Genomic DNA, 19,950 nt, shown 5'->3' on the forward strand with positions numbered 1-19,950 from the left:
GTCAACTCTCCCTCTTCTCAGAGAGACCCCATACCAGTAAGCTGGGACAATTGGGAGCTCACTTCATTTCTTCTCCCCTCAAAGTTCACTATCCTGCACTGCCAATTTTGTAAATTTTTTTTTAGTTATTTCAGGTAGGGAGATAATTCTGTTACTTGGTACTCCATCTTGGGTGTATGTAGACATTAACACTTGTCTTCTAGTTTAAAAAAAAATGCTCAAGGTACTTTAAACAATTTTGGATTAAATTTATTTTCCTTTGCAATTTCTAAAAAATATATTAATATCAAATGTATTTAAACAAAATGTAAGATAATTTAGTATATAGTATACTAAGCTCATTTTCAGCATTTGTTTTTTGCTTATCCATGGTTTATGATATGAAATTGTTTGACTTATTGATTAGAAGAATAGTTGTATTCTAGGCAATTAGAAAAATATTTCATAATATGTAGCAAATAAAATAATTTGTATTTAATATTGTTAGAAAACAATTTTTAAAATATCTTATATTTAAAAATTAAGACTACTTCTGATGATTTTTATAGATTTATGCTCTTATGGGCATCATTGTTTTGCTTTGTGGAGTATTCTTATAGAAGTTTTTGTATAATGAACTGCTTTTTTCTCAGGTTTTTTTTTTTTAATTTCATAAAATTATAATGACCTATAATTAAGATTTCTCATAATTAGTATTTAAATGAGATAAATTTGGTATTACAAGGAGAGTAATAAATTTAGGTACAGTAGGGAATGTAGAAAGACACTCAACTTTAGAAACAGTTAAAGTAGAAGTTGAGTCTTGGCCCACTTTGTACAAGTTGTATTACTTCTTTAGCTTTATTTTGTTACATTCTCACAATCTTTTGGAGCCTTATTTTCTTCTTTAAGGTATTTTTTCTCAAAGACAGTTGTGGGAATTAGATACATTTTGTGAGAATAATGGTAAACTACAAATGATATATAAAAAGCAGGCATCATTATGAGATTTAGCCTGAGGATTTTAAGTTTTGAATAGTATGTAATTGGAAACTTTGTACCTAATCCTAATATTGATAACCAGAATTATTATCTTGGTCTGTGCTTTCTTTAGTTTCAGACATTTTTAGAATTTGATTTTTGATACCCAGTGTAATAGAAATGAGTCATATTATCATTTCTTTCTTTATTTTGCAGCACACCATATGCACTTCACCCACATATACGATGTGGATTGTAGAGAGAAATAGGATGTTGCTCAATAGCCCACATCTCTTAACAAAGAATACTTTTCAGCATTTCTCATGAGATTCTCTTAGACATTAGGAAGTGCAAACCCTTAGATTTAAACTAAATTCATGAACTCAATAATATTTAGTGAGAAAATTTGAGAAGCAGACCATTAAGTTAGATTCTATATCCTCTGTAAATACCAGTGACTTTACCCTTAAAGCAGATTAGAAGACCTTTGTTTTTAAGTTCTGAAACATTTTCTGCAGGATAATACAGGAGTTGTTACTGAGAATCAGAATAAAAGGCTACAGAATTGTGGGAGGCTTGCCCTCTATTTATGAATCAGATTTTAAGTGGAAACCACAGTCGTTTCCTTGTTTCTCATTCATGCTTTAGCAGAGGATGTGATGCCATAGATCTGGCTTGGTTTGTAGTTTCTCCTTTAAGGTTCACACCACATTCTTTTCCTGTTTAGAAGCCACAGCAGTTTTAATATATTACCAAACCACAGAATGTACCTTGCTAGATGTTTAGTGGGGGGATGTGTGCTACATATTGTTTGGTAGTCTCCGTATTCATTGTGGCAGTGTAGTCTAATTAGGTCCTATTTCAGAAATTTAGCATAAGTAAATAAGTGCACAATATAGATAAATGTATTTGGGGTACATTGTATATAAGCATATATCTGCAGACTTGTGGAAAACAGTTTTAACCCTTTGTTAATTTGTATTTGAAATAATGCTTTATGTTGTTTAACTTGAATATTTGTTAATTTTCTTTTATTCTTAGCATCATCGCATGCCATGGGTTGCCTCTCATAAATGGACAAAGCTGTGACCCTTATGCAACAGTTTCTGTAGTGGGCCCTTCTAGGTAATGTTTTTTTTTTTTTTTTTTTAAGTTTTTATTTAAATTCCAGTTAGTTAACATACCCTGTAATATTAGTTTCAGGTGTACAATATCATGATTCAACACTTCATACAATACCCTGTGCTTATCACAATTGTACTCCTTAATCCCCATCACCTATTTCACCCATCCCCCCCACCCACATTTCCTCCTGGTAAACATCAGTTCTCTATAGTTAAGAGTCAGTGTTTCTTGGTTTGCCTCTCTTTTTTTTTTCTCTATGCTCACTTGTTTTGTTTCTTAAATTACACCTATGTCAAAATCACATGGTATTTGTCTTTCTCTGACCGACTTATTTCACTTAGCATAATACTCTCTAGCTCCATTCATATCCTTGGTAGGTAATGTTTATTGAATTATTATTGAATTTTTTTAACCTCTAAACAATGTCAAATATGCCTTTATTTTCCATAAGTACACTAATTTTAACCCAGAAATGTAAGCATCTCTGGATCTGAAGACTCAATATGTATATGGGTTTAACAAATGATTTCCTTCTTTGACAGTAGATGCTTCGTTACATTGAAATGATCAGTGGTTGGTTTCTATTTGTAACTTGGAGTTCAGAATTCAGAGAGAGCAATTATTAGATTTTTTTCAGTTTTGAAATATGACTTAAGAATTACAAAATTAGGGCAGCCCCGGTGGCGCAGCGGTTTAGCGCCGCCTGCAGCCCGGGGTGTGATCCTGGAGACCCTGGATCGAGTCCCACATCAGGCTCTCTGTATGATGCCTGCTTCTCCCTCTGCCTGTGTCTCTGCCTCTCGCGCGCTCTCTCTGAATAAATAAATCTTTAAAAAAAAAAAAAGAATTACAAAATTAAAGCTCTAAGAATAAATGTTTAATAGCTATTTATGACACAAAGTAATGCATGCTTTGAAAGAAAGATCGTTAGTGAGTTCTGTTATATGCTTGCAAACAACCAAGTCCTGTTTTTATAGAAAGAAAGTGGACTCTGTTGGACTCTTAGACTATGAGGAGTAACTTTTCAAATCTGCTGGACTCTTAGACTGTGAGGAGCAACATTAGTTTTATAGTAATTAAAATGTACTTTAAAACATAAACTTGACCTTCTTCATTCATTATCGACCTTCCTGCCTTCAAATGTCTTAGATTTTATGCAGGTAAAATCCTGTTTTAAGAAATGCTAGCCCAGAATAGCAAGGCAGTTTCCATATTTTTATCTGGAAAGCAGCTCAGAACTAAAAATGCCTTTTCTACTCATGGCATCTGTGCTCTACAGAGAGAATTCCAAGCTGTAGACAGACTGCTGAAGTACCAGAACATGGTAAAGTGCACCATATCATTGATTTAAATTATTTATGATAATTAATGGAAAAACCTATAGCAATTTGTATATTTTGTATTATTTAACTTCATTATGATTTCTTTCAGAGCCTGACTAGTCTGAAATTTGCCTACAACTTGAAGGTTTAAAATCAGGAAACAAAGAGCAAAATATTCCCTCCACACCAAACACATACATACATACACAGACATATGCCCCTTCTCCCCAACTTCAGGCTCTCTAGGTATTCTTTTTATTTATTATTTTTATTAGTTTTTCTTAATTCCAGTATAGTCAGTATACAGTGTTATATTAGTTTCAGGTGTACAGTATAGGTATTTTTATTTTATAGAAAATCACCAGTAAGTCACTTTTAAAAAAAATGTATTTGTATATATGTATATAAAGTACCTAGCACCATGTAGGACTTATTGTGTGCTCAAACAGTATTGTGCTGTTATTACTGTGGATGGTTTTAAATTTGAAAGCAGATACTTAATCCATTAAGATTCATGCAGTCAGAGGGATTTAGTTTAGTATGTTAAAAATCCTGTAGTTTTGTATGTTAAAAATCCTGTTTAACCTAGTGGAGCTGTTTTTTGTTTTGTTTATAATCTGTAGCTAAAGACAAATTCTTTAGTGTAATCATTTAGTAACATACAAACAAACTGTTTGGCATATGAATTGGTTATTAGGAGTCATTAATAGAATTGATAGTGTGCTATCATCACATTAGATGTTAAAATTGGGAAAGGCTAGGGAAAGACTTCATGGGACTTCTTTGCAACCTTCTTTAATTATTTCAAATAAAAAGTTTTTTTAAAAGGCCATATTGTACCTGAAGCCCAAGAAATAAATTTAGTTAAGAATGCTTTTCGTGTTCCTCAGGTTCCTCAGGTATTTTTCAGCATAGATAAAGGTACTCTGAATCTCATTGTCTTCCTTTTACCATTCTGAGTTGCTTATATAAAATAAGCTTGACAATCAATCTAGTTTAAATCTAGTCATATATAGAAAATAGAATCTTGTCATATATCACATATACAAACTTGTATTTTCTTTGATCTTTAGAGACACCTCAAAATTCTTTCCTAAGTAATATTAAAAACTATAGTTTTTCCTAAGTCATCTTAACAGCTAAAGGGAGATCAGGCTCCCTGCTCGGAAATAGCATGTTTTATAATTGTGTACTATTAAGTTCTACAAGGTAAAACTCTACCACATTGGAACAGGAATGACCAAAAGAAGACAAAAGTAAAGAAGAAAACAAGCAATCCGCAGTTTAATGAAATCTTTTATTTTGAGGTAACTTTTTGTTTTATATAAATGTTGACATTGAATATTTAATATTGAATGCTGGTTTATTTCTTTTTTTGAACTACAGTCATAGTAATCATTTAATCAACTAATGCAACACTAAGCATTTCTATTCCAAGTGCAGTAGAACCATGATGTAAATATGGTGGAGGCCCATATATAAAACAAACAATGGCAGAGCTATGACTGATTTGGGGATGGGGAGGACCAGGGCCACACATACTCCTTAGTCATCCCTAATATCACATCCTGTCACACACCCTTCCACCTTATCCAGCCCCCCACCTGACACACAGTGGCCACCAAACTCTTGTATGGTACTATTTGAAAATCACTAGTAAAGTAAGTATGATATCACTTGGTTGCAGTTCTAGTTCAGTTGATGTGGAATAAATCACTAAATGTGAGGTTCAGGTTTATCTTGTGAAAGGATAATTTTGTAAGAAAAAACACTGCCCTACCTGACAGTTTTTAGGAGGCCCACATGTGAGAATGCTTTGAGACCATAAAATGCTATATGATTAAGGCCTCATTATTAAGTTCTTTTTAGCTAATTCCCTCTATAGACATATGCTTATTTGCATAGAGATCTTCAGCTGCCTTGAAGTTGCCCCAAAATACAGTGCTTTGGAGTTCTTTACTGTGGAGCATCTGTTAAAGAAATCCTTTTTCATATTATTTGAAAACTACTAGAAAAAAAAAAAAGTCAACCTCTGATTTCTAAGATTGTTTTCTAACCGTAGAACATGTTTCAAGTAAGATTGACAGGGAAGATTTGAAGAAAGGTTACATTGTGTGCTTTTTCCTTTTTTGTGTGTATTTTTCTTGATAATTTCAAAGTGGAGAGAGAGAGAGCACATCTAACCATGCCTGATTACAACTACTTTATTAAAAAAAAAAACATAGGTTGAAGAAAATGCCAAATTAAAGTAGGAAGAATTGTGGGGGTAGAGGCAAGGGAGAAAGAAAAACAAAAGAAAAGGAACCAGTGTGAGACTTTTCCATTTCCTGGCTAAAGACTTTAGTTGTTTTACATTTATCAATGGCTGTTACATCTAGCCTGCAGAAAACATGGGGCAACTTGCAACAAGCAGATGGCCCTTTGAAGGCAAGGTCTGACCTGCTTGCTATATCCAGGCGTACCTATAAAGCCTTAAACATTCATTCCAAAGGCCCTTTGTTGAGCTGATTATAAAGATAAGATTCAATCTCTGTTCTTGAGCTAAAGCAAGAAACACAAAGCATATATACGCACGCATATACATAGCAGTAAAATGCAGTAGATATTGGGGAGATCAGATGAGTTCTGCTCCAGCTAAGTTAGCAAAAAAGAAGTATTAGAGAAGAAGAACAATTTGAGCAGAGACATAGAAATAGAAAAGCAGAAAGCTATGTCCAAAGAATAGCAAATAGTGATTTAACTGGAAGGGTTCTAGAAGAAAATAATTGGAACAAAGTCTAAAAGCTAGACTAGGACCAACTATGAAAGGTCTTATATGCCTGGCTGGGGGGCTTACAGAGTAGTTGTTGACAGTTTTTGAGCCTGGAAGTAGTAAGAGTAATGCGGTGTTGTGGGAAGAATCCCCATGATCTATGGGCCAGTGGCTGAGAAAGAACAGAGATAAAGAGATTGTTATAGTTTAGGTGTTAAAAAAAAAAAGTGTTGGGGTGGAGGAATCTGATCCAAGAGAATAACATGGAAAAAAGAGAGGAAGGGGACAAATGAGAAAGAAGCTGTAAAGGGCAGGATAACAAGTTAGTTAGAAAAGACAAAGGAGGAATCTGATATCCTCATGGTTTCAAATCTGGAATAAGGGAGAAGTTAAGGAAAGTGTAAGTGGTTCAGTTTGGGACATAACAAACCTGAGGTCTGACATGAAATAGGCAGTTGATGACTGAAACTTAAAATGGGTGATGGCTCTAGATAAGGACTCAATATTTGCTTGCAGAGAGTCAAGAGAGCCAGTGAAATAGAAGTATACAGTATAGGAGAAAAGTGAGGAGCTCACTTCTGCCCCTTATTAGGTATTCAGCTTTGAGCATGTCTCTTAATTTCTGTCCTTTAGCTTCCTCATTTTCAAGATGAGGATAATAAATCTAACCCTGCCTGCTTCAGAGCAACGTTCTGATGAACAAAGAAGATAATGGATGTGAAAGCACTTTGTAAACTGTATAGCACTTTGCATCTGTTAGAGCAAAATAAAAATTAAAACCGTGGAGAAAACCCATATTTATAGCCTCTGGGGAAAAAGAGGTCCCAGGGGAAGAAGTGGAGAGCAGGAGGTTGCCTGGGTAGTGCCTGGGTAAACTCAACAGAGTGTTTCTGGGAAAGGAGGTATAGTTGTACTCACTTATTCTGATAGAGTGGTCAAGGAAGATGAGAACTAAGAATTCACCATCAGACTTGGTAACTAACAGAGGAGTTTGGGGAGGGTGATCTGTGAGGAAATCAGATTATAAGGAGTTACTGTAGTGAGTGGGTGTGAGGAAGTGGCAACTGTAAGGATGGATTACAGTTTTGAGATATTTGTCTGTGAGAGGAAGGAGATAGAAGACCATACTTTAAGTGTAGAATTTTTCTTAGACTTGAGTGAGGTGAATAAGCTGGTCAAGAAAGCTGCGATTAAAATAAATCAAATGCTTATTGTATGCTTACTGTATGTTGTGCATGGGTGGAGTAGTCCTGGAAAAGAGGAGGATCATTTATCTCCTCTCTTATTCAGAAATGAAAAAACTCATCCAGTTAGAAAGACCTATGTGAAAATGGACGTGTTCAGGTGGACGATAGCAGAGGAAGTCCCTGCCAGTAGCCTTGATGTTTTTGGTTAAATTGTGAAAAGGAAGTGTAAGGATAGAATTGATATCTTGAGGAATGTGGGAAAGTCTTCAAACAGTTCTTAGCATGTGCAGCTAATGCCAAAATAGAACACTTTTACTCTTCCAGCCATCAACAGATTACATGTGAGTCAGAGAACCTAATGTTATTGTAGATTGAGTTAATAAGGGAGGGCATGCAGGCAAGATTGCTTTTGATATTTTTATACTGCTTTATTACCTCCCTGCTACTTTCCATAGCTGTTTTTATCTTTAGCTTTTCAGTAAACTATGACCTAGGCATTTTTCTCTGTTTATAATAAATACAATTGAACATTTTAGGGATGATAGTTTTTTTAAGTTCATGTAGGAAAAAAATTATGTTAAAAATTTTTGTAAACTAAAATATTTTGTTCACAGGTAACCAGATCCAGTAGTTATACAAGAAAGTCCCAGTTCCAGGTAGAAGAGGAGGACATTGAAAAGCTGGAAATTAGGTATACGTCTTGGAGTTTTATTGAATAGAGGTTTTTTTGGTGTCAAAAGAAAGTCCTAAATTTAACTGAAAAAGGTGAACTGAACTTAATAGAATTCTCTTTAGCAAGTTGGCTGATGAAACGTAGAAGAACATCCATCTAATTTAAATTCATATTATCTTTTAAAAATCTGTTCTCTTTGCAGAAGTAGTCGAGGTGTATTTATTTAAAAAAACCAAAGATGACCTAATTTTCACCTATTTTATTATATTTTTAATTTTCATAAATTTAATTGCTCTTTAAATTTCTAAATCATAGCATAATGGATGCAAAGAATATATAGAAAAGTCATTATATATTAGCCAATTTAGAAATAATTTTTTTATTCTTCTTAACATATCTGCTGTCTAACAGAAATTTCAGTGAGGTAAGAAGTCTTGTAAGATAATTCAACAGGTGCATGTGTTTGAAGTTTGTGCCAATTAGGTCTTAAATATTTATGCTGTTGGGAGGGGAAAGTTTTGTAAGTGCATGTACAGGTGTGGTGTTAACAGTGTGTTCATCTTAAGGGTGTATTAGTCACATGTTTGGAATGATCAGGTAATGTATTTTTCTAAATCACCCATCTTTACATATTAACTGGCTCTAATTGAGAAAGAAACTGTAATCTTGGTTGGTTTCTTTTCTCAAACTCAACAAAGTAACTCTAGTTCTTACTGCTACAGGTTAAAATAAAGCCTAGACTTTGAGACTAAGAAACTTAAGTGCTTTTTTAAGACTATTTAAAAGTTACTTTCTGTGCTTATAAATAAAAGCTACTGCAATATTTTGTTTCCTTAGTTTAGATAGTGAGGTATATGACAGCGCTAACATCTCTTACTTTTAAGCATGTAAAATTAATGCTATAATACAATCAAAGTGATTTGAAGCTACCTGGTGGCGTGTGTTCTCTTAAACATTCTTTGCAAAAAATAAAGCCAGTTTTAAATTTTCAGGATCGACTTGTGGAACAATGGAAACTTGGTCCAAGATATTTTCCTAGGAGAGATTAAGGTTCCTGTGAATGTGTTAAGAAATGATTCCTCTCATCAAGCCTGGTAAGAAGACCAACATTCTATTTTTTTTTAACTATTTTTTTTTAAAGATTTTATTTATTCATTCATGAGAGACACAGAGAGAGGCAGAGACATAGGCAGAGGGAAAAGCAGGCTCCATGCAGGGAGCCCGATGTGGGACTCGATCCCAGGAATCCAGGATCACACCCTGGGCCAACACTCAACCACTGAGCCACCCAGGCATCCCTGAAGACCAACATTCTAGTGAACTCCACAGTAGTCCATCCCCTTTAATATACTATACATTTAAATAAATGCTTACTATAAGCATATTTTTCAATTTGAGGTGGAATAAGCCAGAAATCATTAACTTTGATTTGATTATTAATTTATTGTTGCAGAAATAGAAGTACATTGATGATTCTATGACAACCTCTTGTACTGGGATACAGGAACTGAATTGTCTAGGGATATTCTGTTTAAAAATGAAATCTTAACTCTAAGGAGAAAATGAAAATCATTTTAAAACATTGCAGAAGAGTTGCCCATGTGAAAAGATGCTTGGTCACAGATCAGCATCTATAGTAGAGAAGCTTTATTAATGGCCATGGGAACTGTGGATATTTGAAAATAGGGTTTATGGTAGGGAATCAACTATTTATGGGATCTAACCAGTGATTTTCCTTTAACACACCCCGTTGAAATGCCCTAATATTTTCTAAATGTCTAGGATCGAGGCGCACCTCGGTAGCTCAATAGGTTGAGCATCCAACTCATGATTTCAGCTCAGGTTGTGATCTCAAGATTGTTTGATAAGTCCCATATCAGGCTGTGATCAGCTGGGAGTCTGCTTGAGATTCTCCCCCACCCCTACTATAAAATATATAAATGAATGAATGAATATGTGTATGTCTAGGGTGAACCTGTTGAGCTGATTCAGTAAATACTCCTTTCAGGTGCTCTGGTGACTCCGTAATGGTTACAGTATTATTTTACCTTTTCATGTCTATAACAGTGACATTAATCTGATGGTAGATAGAACTTAATGTTCATACATTAAACTAATGTTAGTTTCCTTAGCAGAATTGATGTGAAACTATCATTTTTTCTGTCTAGAGCACTTACAAGCATGCCTGTCCTGCCCCTTCCAGTAAGTTGCCCGATAGATCGCAGGCTAGATTTGGGTTTCTACTGACCATAAAAAAGCAGATCTTTCTCATTTGCCTCTAAGGCCCACTATTTAGAACTCAGTTTCAGTGCCTGGAAGAAGAGTTTAGAGGTTTCTTATTGTGGGCATCCATCTCATTTGTCTTTAAAAGAGCCTGCCTCTCCAAGTTGACCGTAAACATTCTTCACTTTGAACTCTATTGTAGGTGGATTTTTAGACTCACAGTTTTATTTTATTTTTACTTCTTGCTAATACAGATCTAAGATTTATTGGTATTTCTGGTGGCATTTGGTATAATTGCAAAAAATGTATCCACTTTGGGGGGGCAGATTAAACTTACTAGTTACTTTGAAAAATTGAGGAACAACATTTGAGGCCCATCACACTCCCCACTTCTCATTATCTTCTACCTTCTGTAAAATAGCATATATATATGTTTTTTTAAGATTTTATTCATTTATTCATGGGAGACACAGGGAGAGAGAAAGAGAAAGAGGCAGGGACAGAAGGAGAAGCAGGCTCCATGTAAGGAGTCCAATGTGGGACTCAGTCCCGGGACTCCAGGATCACACCCTGCGCTGAAGGCAGGCGCCAAATCGCTGAGCCACCCAGGGATCCCCTAGCATATATTTTTAAATGAAAATTTCTGCAGTTTGTTAAGTCTTTCAAAAGTATGGCATGCCACTCATTACAAAAGTAAAAAGTGAGTTCTTAGGGCTTCCAGACCCCTCAAAGTGAACCTGAAATGTGCCACCTCTCCTGTACTTTAAGTGTGACTACTTCCAGATAGGCCCTCCAAATTTGGCAAAACTTTGTCCACCTTGGCAAGATGTAAGAACATTAAGAAACCAATTAATTTTATTCCTATAGATCTCTTTTTTGCCAGTAATATTTTAAAATATTTTAAAGCCAAAAGGGTGTAAGTTCTAAAATTTATGCAGCATGGAATGGAAACTTCTGCTGATTCATTTATACTTCATAGATATAAGGAAGTATAAAAATGTGAATGCCATTTTCTTTTAAGTCAGAAATTAAACTCGCAAGCTCCTTTGTCAGTTGTAGAGCAGTAGCATCCCCTTGTGGAATTGATGGCAACTGCATTGAAAACACAGGGAAAGCTTAATCTTCAGGATTTCAGGCATATTCTTTCTAATCTTGGCAGTAGGAAAGAGAATAATTATCCGTAATGTAATCCTGTTGTTTGAAAAGTTTCAGTTTGCTTTCCTTTTTCACATAATTTTCAATTAGTATTTGTCTATTACAGTCTTTTCCTGAAAACGGATTTTAATGGTTCTAACTTAATTTTATTCTCAAACTACAGTATGATTCAGTCATTCCCCCATTCCTTTCTTGGCTTTTCAGTTCCTTAGCTATGATGTATGTTCCTTATTCTGAAACTTCTGTTAGATGTTAGGAGTAGCTTTTTAGTGTTGATAGTAACTATTTTTAACTTTAACCTTGTAGATAAAAGAATTTTAAATTATTTTTTTTGAATCACTAATATACTCACATGGTTCACCGTTCAAAAGGTAAAAATCTGTGTCTTAACCCAATCCCTCAGCTAATCATTTCCCCTCTTCTGAGGTACTGTTTTAAGTTTCTGAAAATATTTTATGGAATATAGTCAAATACGTATATATCCTTATTTCCCCTTTTTACACAAATGGGCACATACTCTATCCTGCTCCACACCTTGCTTTTCTCACCTAGCAGTTTAGTAGACCCTTAGTAGTGATAAAGAGTATGGACTCTGGAACCAATTTGCCGTGGTTCAAATCTTAACCTCTGCCATAACTACCTGTGTGACCTTGGACAAGTTACTTCACCATCTTGGCTTTTCCTTTCTCTGGCTATAAAATGAAAACAGTACAAATAGTACCTGCCTCCCAAAGTTGTTAGAGGATGAAATGCATTCATCGTAAATGAAACAGGCAGCAAGTGTAGTGACCACAAGTATAGCTCATGCTCTCATTATTATAGTGATTGCTGCTGTCATCACCATTCCTCCAGAGCAGTCCATATAGAGTTTATGTATCCTTTGTTGTCACACCAGTATTCTATTGTTTGAAATCTTATAAAGAGAACCTCAGAGGCAATCTAGTTAAGTCTCATTTCACAATTCCTGTGATGTCAGTCTTAATGTGTGCAAAACCTTTGTCTGATTGTACAAATTGGTACAATAATTTCCCCAAAATGGCTCAACATGTAACAGTGGAGATTAACAAAGGACAATAGAGAGGCCCCTGGGTGGCTCTGGTTGAGCCTCTCTGCCTTCGGCTCAGGTCATGATCCCAGGGATCCTGGGATCGAGTCCTGAATCGGGCTCTACGCACAGAGCCTGGTTCTCCCTCTGCCTATGTCTCTGCCTCTCTCTGTGTGTCTTTCATGAATAAATAAGTAAAATATTTTTTTAAAAAAGAAAAGACCATAGATACAAATACCTTTTCAGGTTGTAATTTGCATTCTGAATATAAGATTCAAATGGTAAATGAAACAAATGGTTGGGATTTTTCAACAAAAGCACTTTCTACATATTTAAAACTAGATTAATATTTTACTTGAGAGGAGTTGGTTATCTAGTTTGCTGATTTTGGTGTACCTATCTTTAATCTTCTATCTTTAGTAAAAATCCATTGATAATGCTTATCTTTATGGAACCAGAAACAATATTCAAATGTTAGTAGAGCTGCCTCTGAACAGTTACTTTCCAGCTTCTCAACATTACTTCATAATGCTTGTTTTCAGTGTTACGAATAAATAATTATAGTTTTTGCCTGCCTACTTTAATTTCAATTATATACACCTTGTGGTTAAAAATTTTCAAATGTAAATTTTTTCTTTACTAAGGAGCTGTCAAAACTACTGAATCTTGGGAGCATCAGGATTACTTTCATGCCTCTAATTGTGAATAAAAAATATGTTTGGAGCAACTGAATTCCACTTTCAGTTAATAATTCCTCTTTATTTCCTTTTTCTTACTCTTTCACACTGGAATGCTTTACTCAAAAGCTGAAGAAAATATATTGTGGGTTTTTTGGTGTTTTTTTTTTTAAATCCCTCAACCTTATGCATGTCTACATATCCTCATCTAACAAATCTTGAGGGTTTTCTCTTTTCCTCTAATTCCTACAAGATTACTGAGCCCACAGGCTTTAAACTGAGCCTTTTTAAACAATGTTATAAAATAATAAATCACATTTTTATGTAGTTACATAAATAAGTACATTTATCTATAGTTATTTAGATATGTAAGTGGTAACAGTTATATATAAATCTTATATAAATAATAGCTACGTACTATTTACTGTATACCAGGCACTATTGTAAGTGCTTTACTTAGTTATATCAGTTAGATACTATTACTGCCCCTTATTTAGGGTAATAATAATAATTATAATAATATAAGGAAACAAGCATGGAGAGATTGAGGAGTTTGCCCAAGGTCACACAGCTGAGATTTAGATAAAATATTCTGACTCCAAAGTTTATACTCTTAACCAATTACTATAATAAATTGTATTTTGGCAAAATTATTTTAGAATATATTTAAAACTCAAAAATATTCAGGGCACCTGGGTGGCTCATTTGGTTAAGCATCCTACTCTTTATTTTCAGCCCAGGTCATGATCTCAAGGGTATGAGATTGAGCCCCACGTTGGATTCTGTTCTCAGCATGGCGTCTGCTTAAAATTCTCTCTCTCCCTGTTCTGCCCCCTCCTCACCCGCTCATGCACATGTGCTTACTCTAATTAATTAAAAATGCTTTTTTTAACCCTCAAAAATATTCTGTTTTATGCTGAAATCAAAGATTTGAATGCCCCTTGCTTTGTAAAATATTGTTAAAAGGGGCACTTGGGTGGCTCAGTGGTTGAGCATCTGCCTTTGGCTCGAGTTGTGATCCTGGGGTCCTGGGATGGAGTCCTGCATAGGGCTCCCCACAGGGAGCCTGCTTCTCTCTCTGCCTCTCTCTGTATCTCTCATGAATAAATAAATAAAATATTTAAAACATATATATTTATATTTTACTGTTTATATATACATATAAAAATTTATATATATAAATTGTTAAAAAGAAATTTGATGTCATCCCTGTTTATTAAAAAATGATCTTTTCAAGTAATGGCTAGGACAATGACGTATTTAAATTTTTGTTTTTCAAAAAACACATGACACAGATGACATACTGTATCCAGAAGGATTTCTTACCCTGCCAAAGAAACCTGTGGAAACAAGCTTTAAAAGTGAGGCAGGAGTGAGCTCTTCTGGGGTTCCTAGGCATTCTAAAGGAGTGCATACATAATAATTAGTAACTGGTGTAGCACTGTAGTCCCTCTGTAGAGAATATGCCATGTTAGGATTGTAGATTTATTTTGCTGATATTTTGTAGTTCTGTTAGAGTAACAGAGAGACAAGGCATGCTCCTTCTTCCAGTAATTTGGAGATAAGAGAATCAAAGTTGCCCTCTGAGTAAAATTCCTATAGAACAAACAGTATGTAATTCTGACTAGAATATGGGAACATTGTTTAAGATTTAAGATGGGTAAGTGCAATCTTAGGGAGACAGAACTAAGCTGTAACTATAATGCAAGTATTTTTATTCTACCTTATATGGAAAAACTAGTTAAAACAGAAGGGAAATATTAGAACAACAAGAAAGAATCCCAAAGAGGCAAATGTAGGTAGGTACTACCCATTTAAATATAATCAAGAAGGAAGTAGATTCTGCTCTGGAAGCATTCTTGTTTCCTTGGCAAACTGTTGTCTTAGCTGAGAATTCTTTTTTTTTTTAAATTTAAATTCAATTAATTAACAGTGTATATTATTAGTTTCAGAGGTAGAGTTCAGTGATTCATCAGTTGTGTATAACACCCAGTGCTCATTACATCATGTGCCCTCCTTAATGCCCATCACCCAGTAACCCCATCCCCCCACTGCTTCCTCTCCAGTAACCCTCATTTTGTTTCCTAGAGTTAAGAGTCTGTTATGGTTTATCTCCTTCTCTGATTTCGTCTTGTTTTATTTTTCCCTCCTTTCCCCTCTGATCCTCTTTGTTTCTTAAATTCCACATGTAAGTGAGATCAGTGATCAGTCTTTCTCTGACTTACTTTGCTTAGCATAATACCCCTTAGTTCCATCCATGTCACTGCAAATGCAAAATTTCAGTTTTTTGATGGCTGAGTAGTATTCCATTTGTGTGTGTGTGTGTGTGTCTTTATCCATTCATCTATCGATGTACATTTGGGCTCTTTCCATAGTTTGGCTATTGTGGACATTGCTTTAGCAGAGAATTCTTTTTTTTTTTTTAATTTTTTTTTAATTTTTATTTATTTATGATAGTCACACAGAGAGAGAGGCAGAGACATAGGCAGAGGGAGAAGCAGGCTCCATGCACCAGGAGCCCGACGTGGGATTCGATCCCGGGTCTCCAGGATCACGCCCTGGGCCAAAGGCAGGCGCTAAACCGCTGCGCCACCCAGGGATCCCAAGCAGAGAATTCTTAAGACTGCCTCAATCTCTGTGTTGTATCTCTGTACTCACCATAGTACCTTCTGATAATATGGCTTTCTAAATAGATTACCAGTTGGTTAAAAAAAATGTGTTAATCTAACAGATTAAAAAATTATATTGACAGGAAAAAAATGTATTAGTTGCAATGATCAATATAGATGAACCACCATGGGAAATACAGTGATTGTTGAAGCTGAGTGATATGTGCATGGGGAGGTGGTGAATTAAAGGTATTCATTATTAATATTCCCATTCTCCTTACTTTTGTAAATGGACATTTGCATAATAAGATGTATTGGTCCCAGAAGAAGTACAGGTATTTTTACCACTTGTATTTCTTTTCATAAATTTAGAAATTGGCTTTCTACTTTCTACAGGTCTTTGTGCTCAGTCATTACAGTTCAGGTTTACTTTCAGATAAAACTAGCAAGTCTATAAAATATACTGGATTGTGGAACTCAATCAGCCAAGTAGACTTTTCCTTAGAAGTACTTCTGGGTTACCTTTGCTAATAGGTTTATTTGCAGTTATTTCCTCAGGCAAAACTTTAAATAATTATTTCTCAAATCAGAATAGAAATTCTAAAGGCTTGTCTTTCAAGATAGAGATTCTTCTTTCATAGGTAGTGATATAATTTCTCCTCCCTTTATTGTCATCCCCTCATCTTTGAAATTTTGCTTTATTGGGTCTCTAGTTCCTTTTTATGTCTTTAATTATATCTTTCTCAAAGCTAATATTCTGTTAAACCCTCCCTACCTTCTGTTTTTGAACAAGTTAGTGTATTGGGGAGGCTATAGGTGATAAATATCAAAACTACCTACACTGGTATTTTATATAAAATATTTTTATATAAAAAGTATTCAAGTATTAAGTATTCAAGTATTTATAAAAAGTATTTATAAAAAGTATTCAAGTATTAAGTAAAGGAGGAATGATAGAATTCTAAAACTATTGTTTTACAATCTGTGAAAGTTTATAAAACTTATAAAAAGTATTCAAGTATTAAGTAAAGGAGGAATGATAGAATTCTAAAACTATTGTTTTACAATCTGTGAAAGTTAATGACTCTAGGCGGTGCTCATCAGTGATTGCTAATATCACAAAAAGAGAGACAGACATTAGTGCCTCTTGGTGGAACAACACAACACCATCAGTGAAAGGTTCTTGCCAGCATATCAAATCTAAATCTAACCAAACCTCTAGATCTAACTGCCAATATATAGGAAGTACAGAGCGGACAAAGAACAGGTTAAATGATGTCATGGAGATAAAGATAGATTTAGCACAATCCCCGATGTGGAAAATTCTAACTACCTGATTTCTTAGGGGGTAGAGGGAATCTACAGTAAAAGAAACTTAAGTATCAACTAGTTAGAATCTGTGGACCTTAGATATGAACAAACTGTAGAAAAACGTTTATGATAAAGTTTGGGAAAGTTTGAACACGGCTTGGGTAATGCTGATTTTTAAAAGTTATATGTAGTTATAGATGTTGAAATATTTATGGACAAAGTTAAAAGACACATGGAAATTACTTTAACACAGGAATGGGATGAGAGGAGTGAATAGAGGTATGAGACTGAAACAAGAATAGCCTTGAGTTGATGATTACTAAAGCTAGGTGATGGGTTCATGGAAGTTCAGTAGATATATTGTCCTTTTTACTTTTGTATGTATTATTAAATTTCCATGATAAAAGTTCTCTAAAAATTATTAGATTTCTGGTTTTGGTCCTAAAAACTCCTCTTGATTTCTAAACATTTCTCTTTCCTTCGAAAATGTTAAAGTTATCTTTGTTTTTACATTTATATTTATACCTTCTACTTACCTGAAAAAAATTCATGTAAATCTGATTTCTGCAAATAAAAATATTTTCAGTGTAGTTACACTGTTACTTCTTTAATAATATAAAAAATCTATTTATAAACCTTCAATCACTGGCTTTTTAAAAAACAAGTTCAGGTTTTTACATATATAAGATATACTTTAAAACAAGATCACTTTTTCCTTCTTGTGGCATGTCTTGTCTATTTCAGCTAAATATGTCTTTCTTAAATTTAGTTGGTGAGAGATTATTTTTGATTTTACATTGGATTTTAAATGTTTTACATTTTATATCTTTTCCTAAGTCTGCAAGCTAATCGAACTCTCTATTCAGTTCCTTTGAGATTTTAATTTTTGTATTACCTGTACTTTTCGTTTCCCATATGAAAATCTATTTATAGCTTTCTAGTTCAATATACAACCAATGCTAAGCCTCTGAAGACTGCTAGTTGGCTATTTATAAAGTGTCCTAACCTTAAAATACTAAAGTGACTTTTTGGTTTGGTTTTTTTATACAGCTTAGCTGTTTATTTACCTCACTGACTTGGATGCTCATTGTCATCTCACAAAGTCAGTTGTACTTTTACTTTAGGTACTTGCTACAACCAAGAGACAATGGAAACAAGTCATCTAAAACTGATGATCTGGGATCTCTTCGATTAAATATATGTTATACAGAAGACTACGTGCTTCCTTCAGAGTACTATGGTCCTTTGAAAACTTTGCTGCTAAAATCACCAGATGTTCAGGTACTTTAAAATTTTTAAGTGTATGATTTAATATGAGAAGGCTAAAATAATTCTGTAAATGATGTGGAAAAGATTTCAGAGTATCAAGTTTTGTTAAAATAGCTAATATAGGAGCACCTGGGGGTCTCAGGACGTGATCCTGGGGTCCTGGGATGGAGTCCCCCATTGGGCTCCCCACAGGGAGCCTGCGTCTCCCTCTGCCTATGTCTCTGCCTCCCTCTATGTGTCTCTCATGAATAAATAAATAAAATCTTTTTTTAAAATAGCCAATATATATATACATTCATCTGAAGCACAGTGCTGTGATTCCAGAATATGCTTGAAATTTCATTCTCTGAGAAATGTTTTTAAAAATTAAATGTTATTCTGTGTAACAGTAATAGCCAGTAAATATGCTTGAATTACTTATACAGGCTAGTGATTGAATATTTAGTCATGTTTCCTTGATTTTGTGCTTGTTTTCTCCCTTTCTGTATTCTAGCCGATATCTGCCTCAGCTGCTTACATTTTGGGTGAAATTTGTCGAGATAAAAATGATGCTGTTTTGCCTCTTGTACGACTGCTGCTGCACCATGATAAACTTGTTCCTTTTGCCACTGCAGTGGCTGAATTAGACTTGAAGGATACACAGTAAGAGTTATATTAAAATGTTAATTTTGTGTGTTGAAATTGGATCTTAGTTTGCCAAATTGTTTTTGTATTTTCACTTCTTTTGTATTGACCAGCCTTCCTGGATAGGAGTCTGAAGAGGACTGCTTAGCAAGAAGTAAAAGGCATTTCTTTACGTTAACAAACAGTATCCACCAATAGCAACACTAACAGTTAATGAAGAATTTTTTTATTCAGTGTCCAAATTTCCTGTTACTGATCTTTGCTACTGCTTGTAATGATTCACATGTCACAAATAAAATACCAGATCAGAAGTTGGGTTCTTTTTCCCCTTACCCATTATGTATCACTCAATATACATATGTGTGACATTATGAAAAGCAGTCAGGTGGCTTCCCATTCCTGTCATTGCACTGTCTCATACATACACATTCCACTTTTGTAGTTCATTAATATGGCTTGCTTTTAAAAAAAAAAAAAAAACTAATTCTCTTACTATTTTTGGTAAGTTTGAAAATTGTAATGACAGCAAACTTTTAAATGGATGGCAAAAATTACTAAAATTATTTATATAACCAAAGTCAGATATCTCGTATTATTGATTTCATAGCGTTTGTTTACTGCACCTGGTTTCACCTTATTTTTCTTTGTATTTCAGAGATGCAAACACAATTTTTAGAGGAAATTCCTTGGCTACCCGATGTCTGGATGAGATGATGAAAATAGTGGGAGGGCACTACCTGAAAGTCACATTAAAACCTATTCTAGATGAGGTACAGGCTATATATATACTTCTGATAATTGAAGTCTGTGTGGCCTTGTGATATAGCCTCTCTCTCATCAAATGACCTAGTAACAGGGATAATACACTCACTCACTGAAAGAATAGGGCTGAACCCTTCAGATGTAAATAAACCTTTTTCATCAGTGGTTTTTTTACTGAAAGGGCACACTGAATATAACCTGTATAATTATTTTATTGTTACTGGATTTGCTCTTTTTTTCCTTTGGTTACTGGATT

At 34.5% G+C, this 19,950-nt stretch overlaps 1 protein-coding gene across 5 annotated transcripts in view; it reads left to right on the forward strand.

The window, feature by feature from the left end:
• Nucleotides 1–19,950, forward strand: part of RASA2 (RAS p21 protein activator 2) — a 153,240-nt gene that overhangs the window by 99,697 nt on the left and 33,593 nt on the right. For all 5 annotated transcript variants that reach the window (XM_038571086.1, XM_038571087.1, XM_038571088.1 and 2 more), the window contains 7 exons: nt 2,002–2,085; nt 4,642–4,714; nt 7,961–8,037; nt 9,012–9,113; nt 18,164–18,320; nt 18,802–18,950; nt 19,588–19,702. In XM_038571086.1, the coding sequence (XP_038427014.1) occupies nt 2,002–2,085; nt 4,642–4,714; nt 7,961–8,037; nt 9,012–9,113; nt 18,164–18,320; nt 18,802–18,950; nt 19,588–19,702 (757 nt within the window). The remainder of the gene's footprint in view (nt 1–2,001; nt 2,086–4,641; nt 4,715–7,960; nt 8,038–9,011; nt 9,114–18,163; nt 18,321–18,801; nt 18,951–19,587; nt 19,703–19,950) is intronic.

The sequence above is a fragment of the Canis lupus genome, chromosome 23 (assembly GCF_011100685.1).
Source record: "Canis lupus familiaris isolate Mischka breed German Shepherd chromosome 23, alternate assembly UU_Cfam_GSD_1.0, whole genome shotgun sequence".
NCBI lineage: Eukaryota > Metazoa > Chordata > Mammalia > Carnivora > Canidae > Canis > Canis lupus.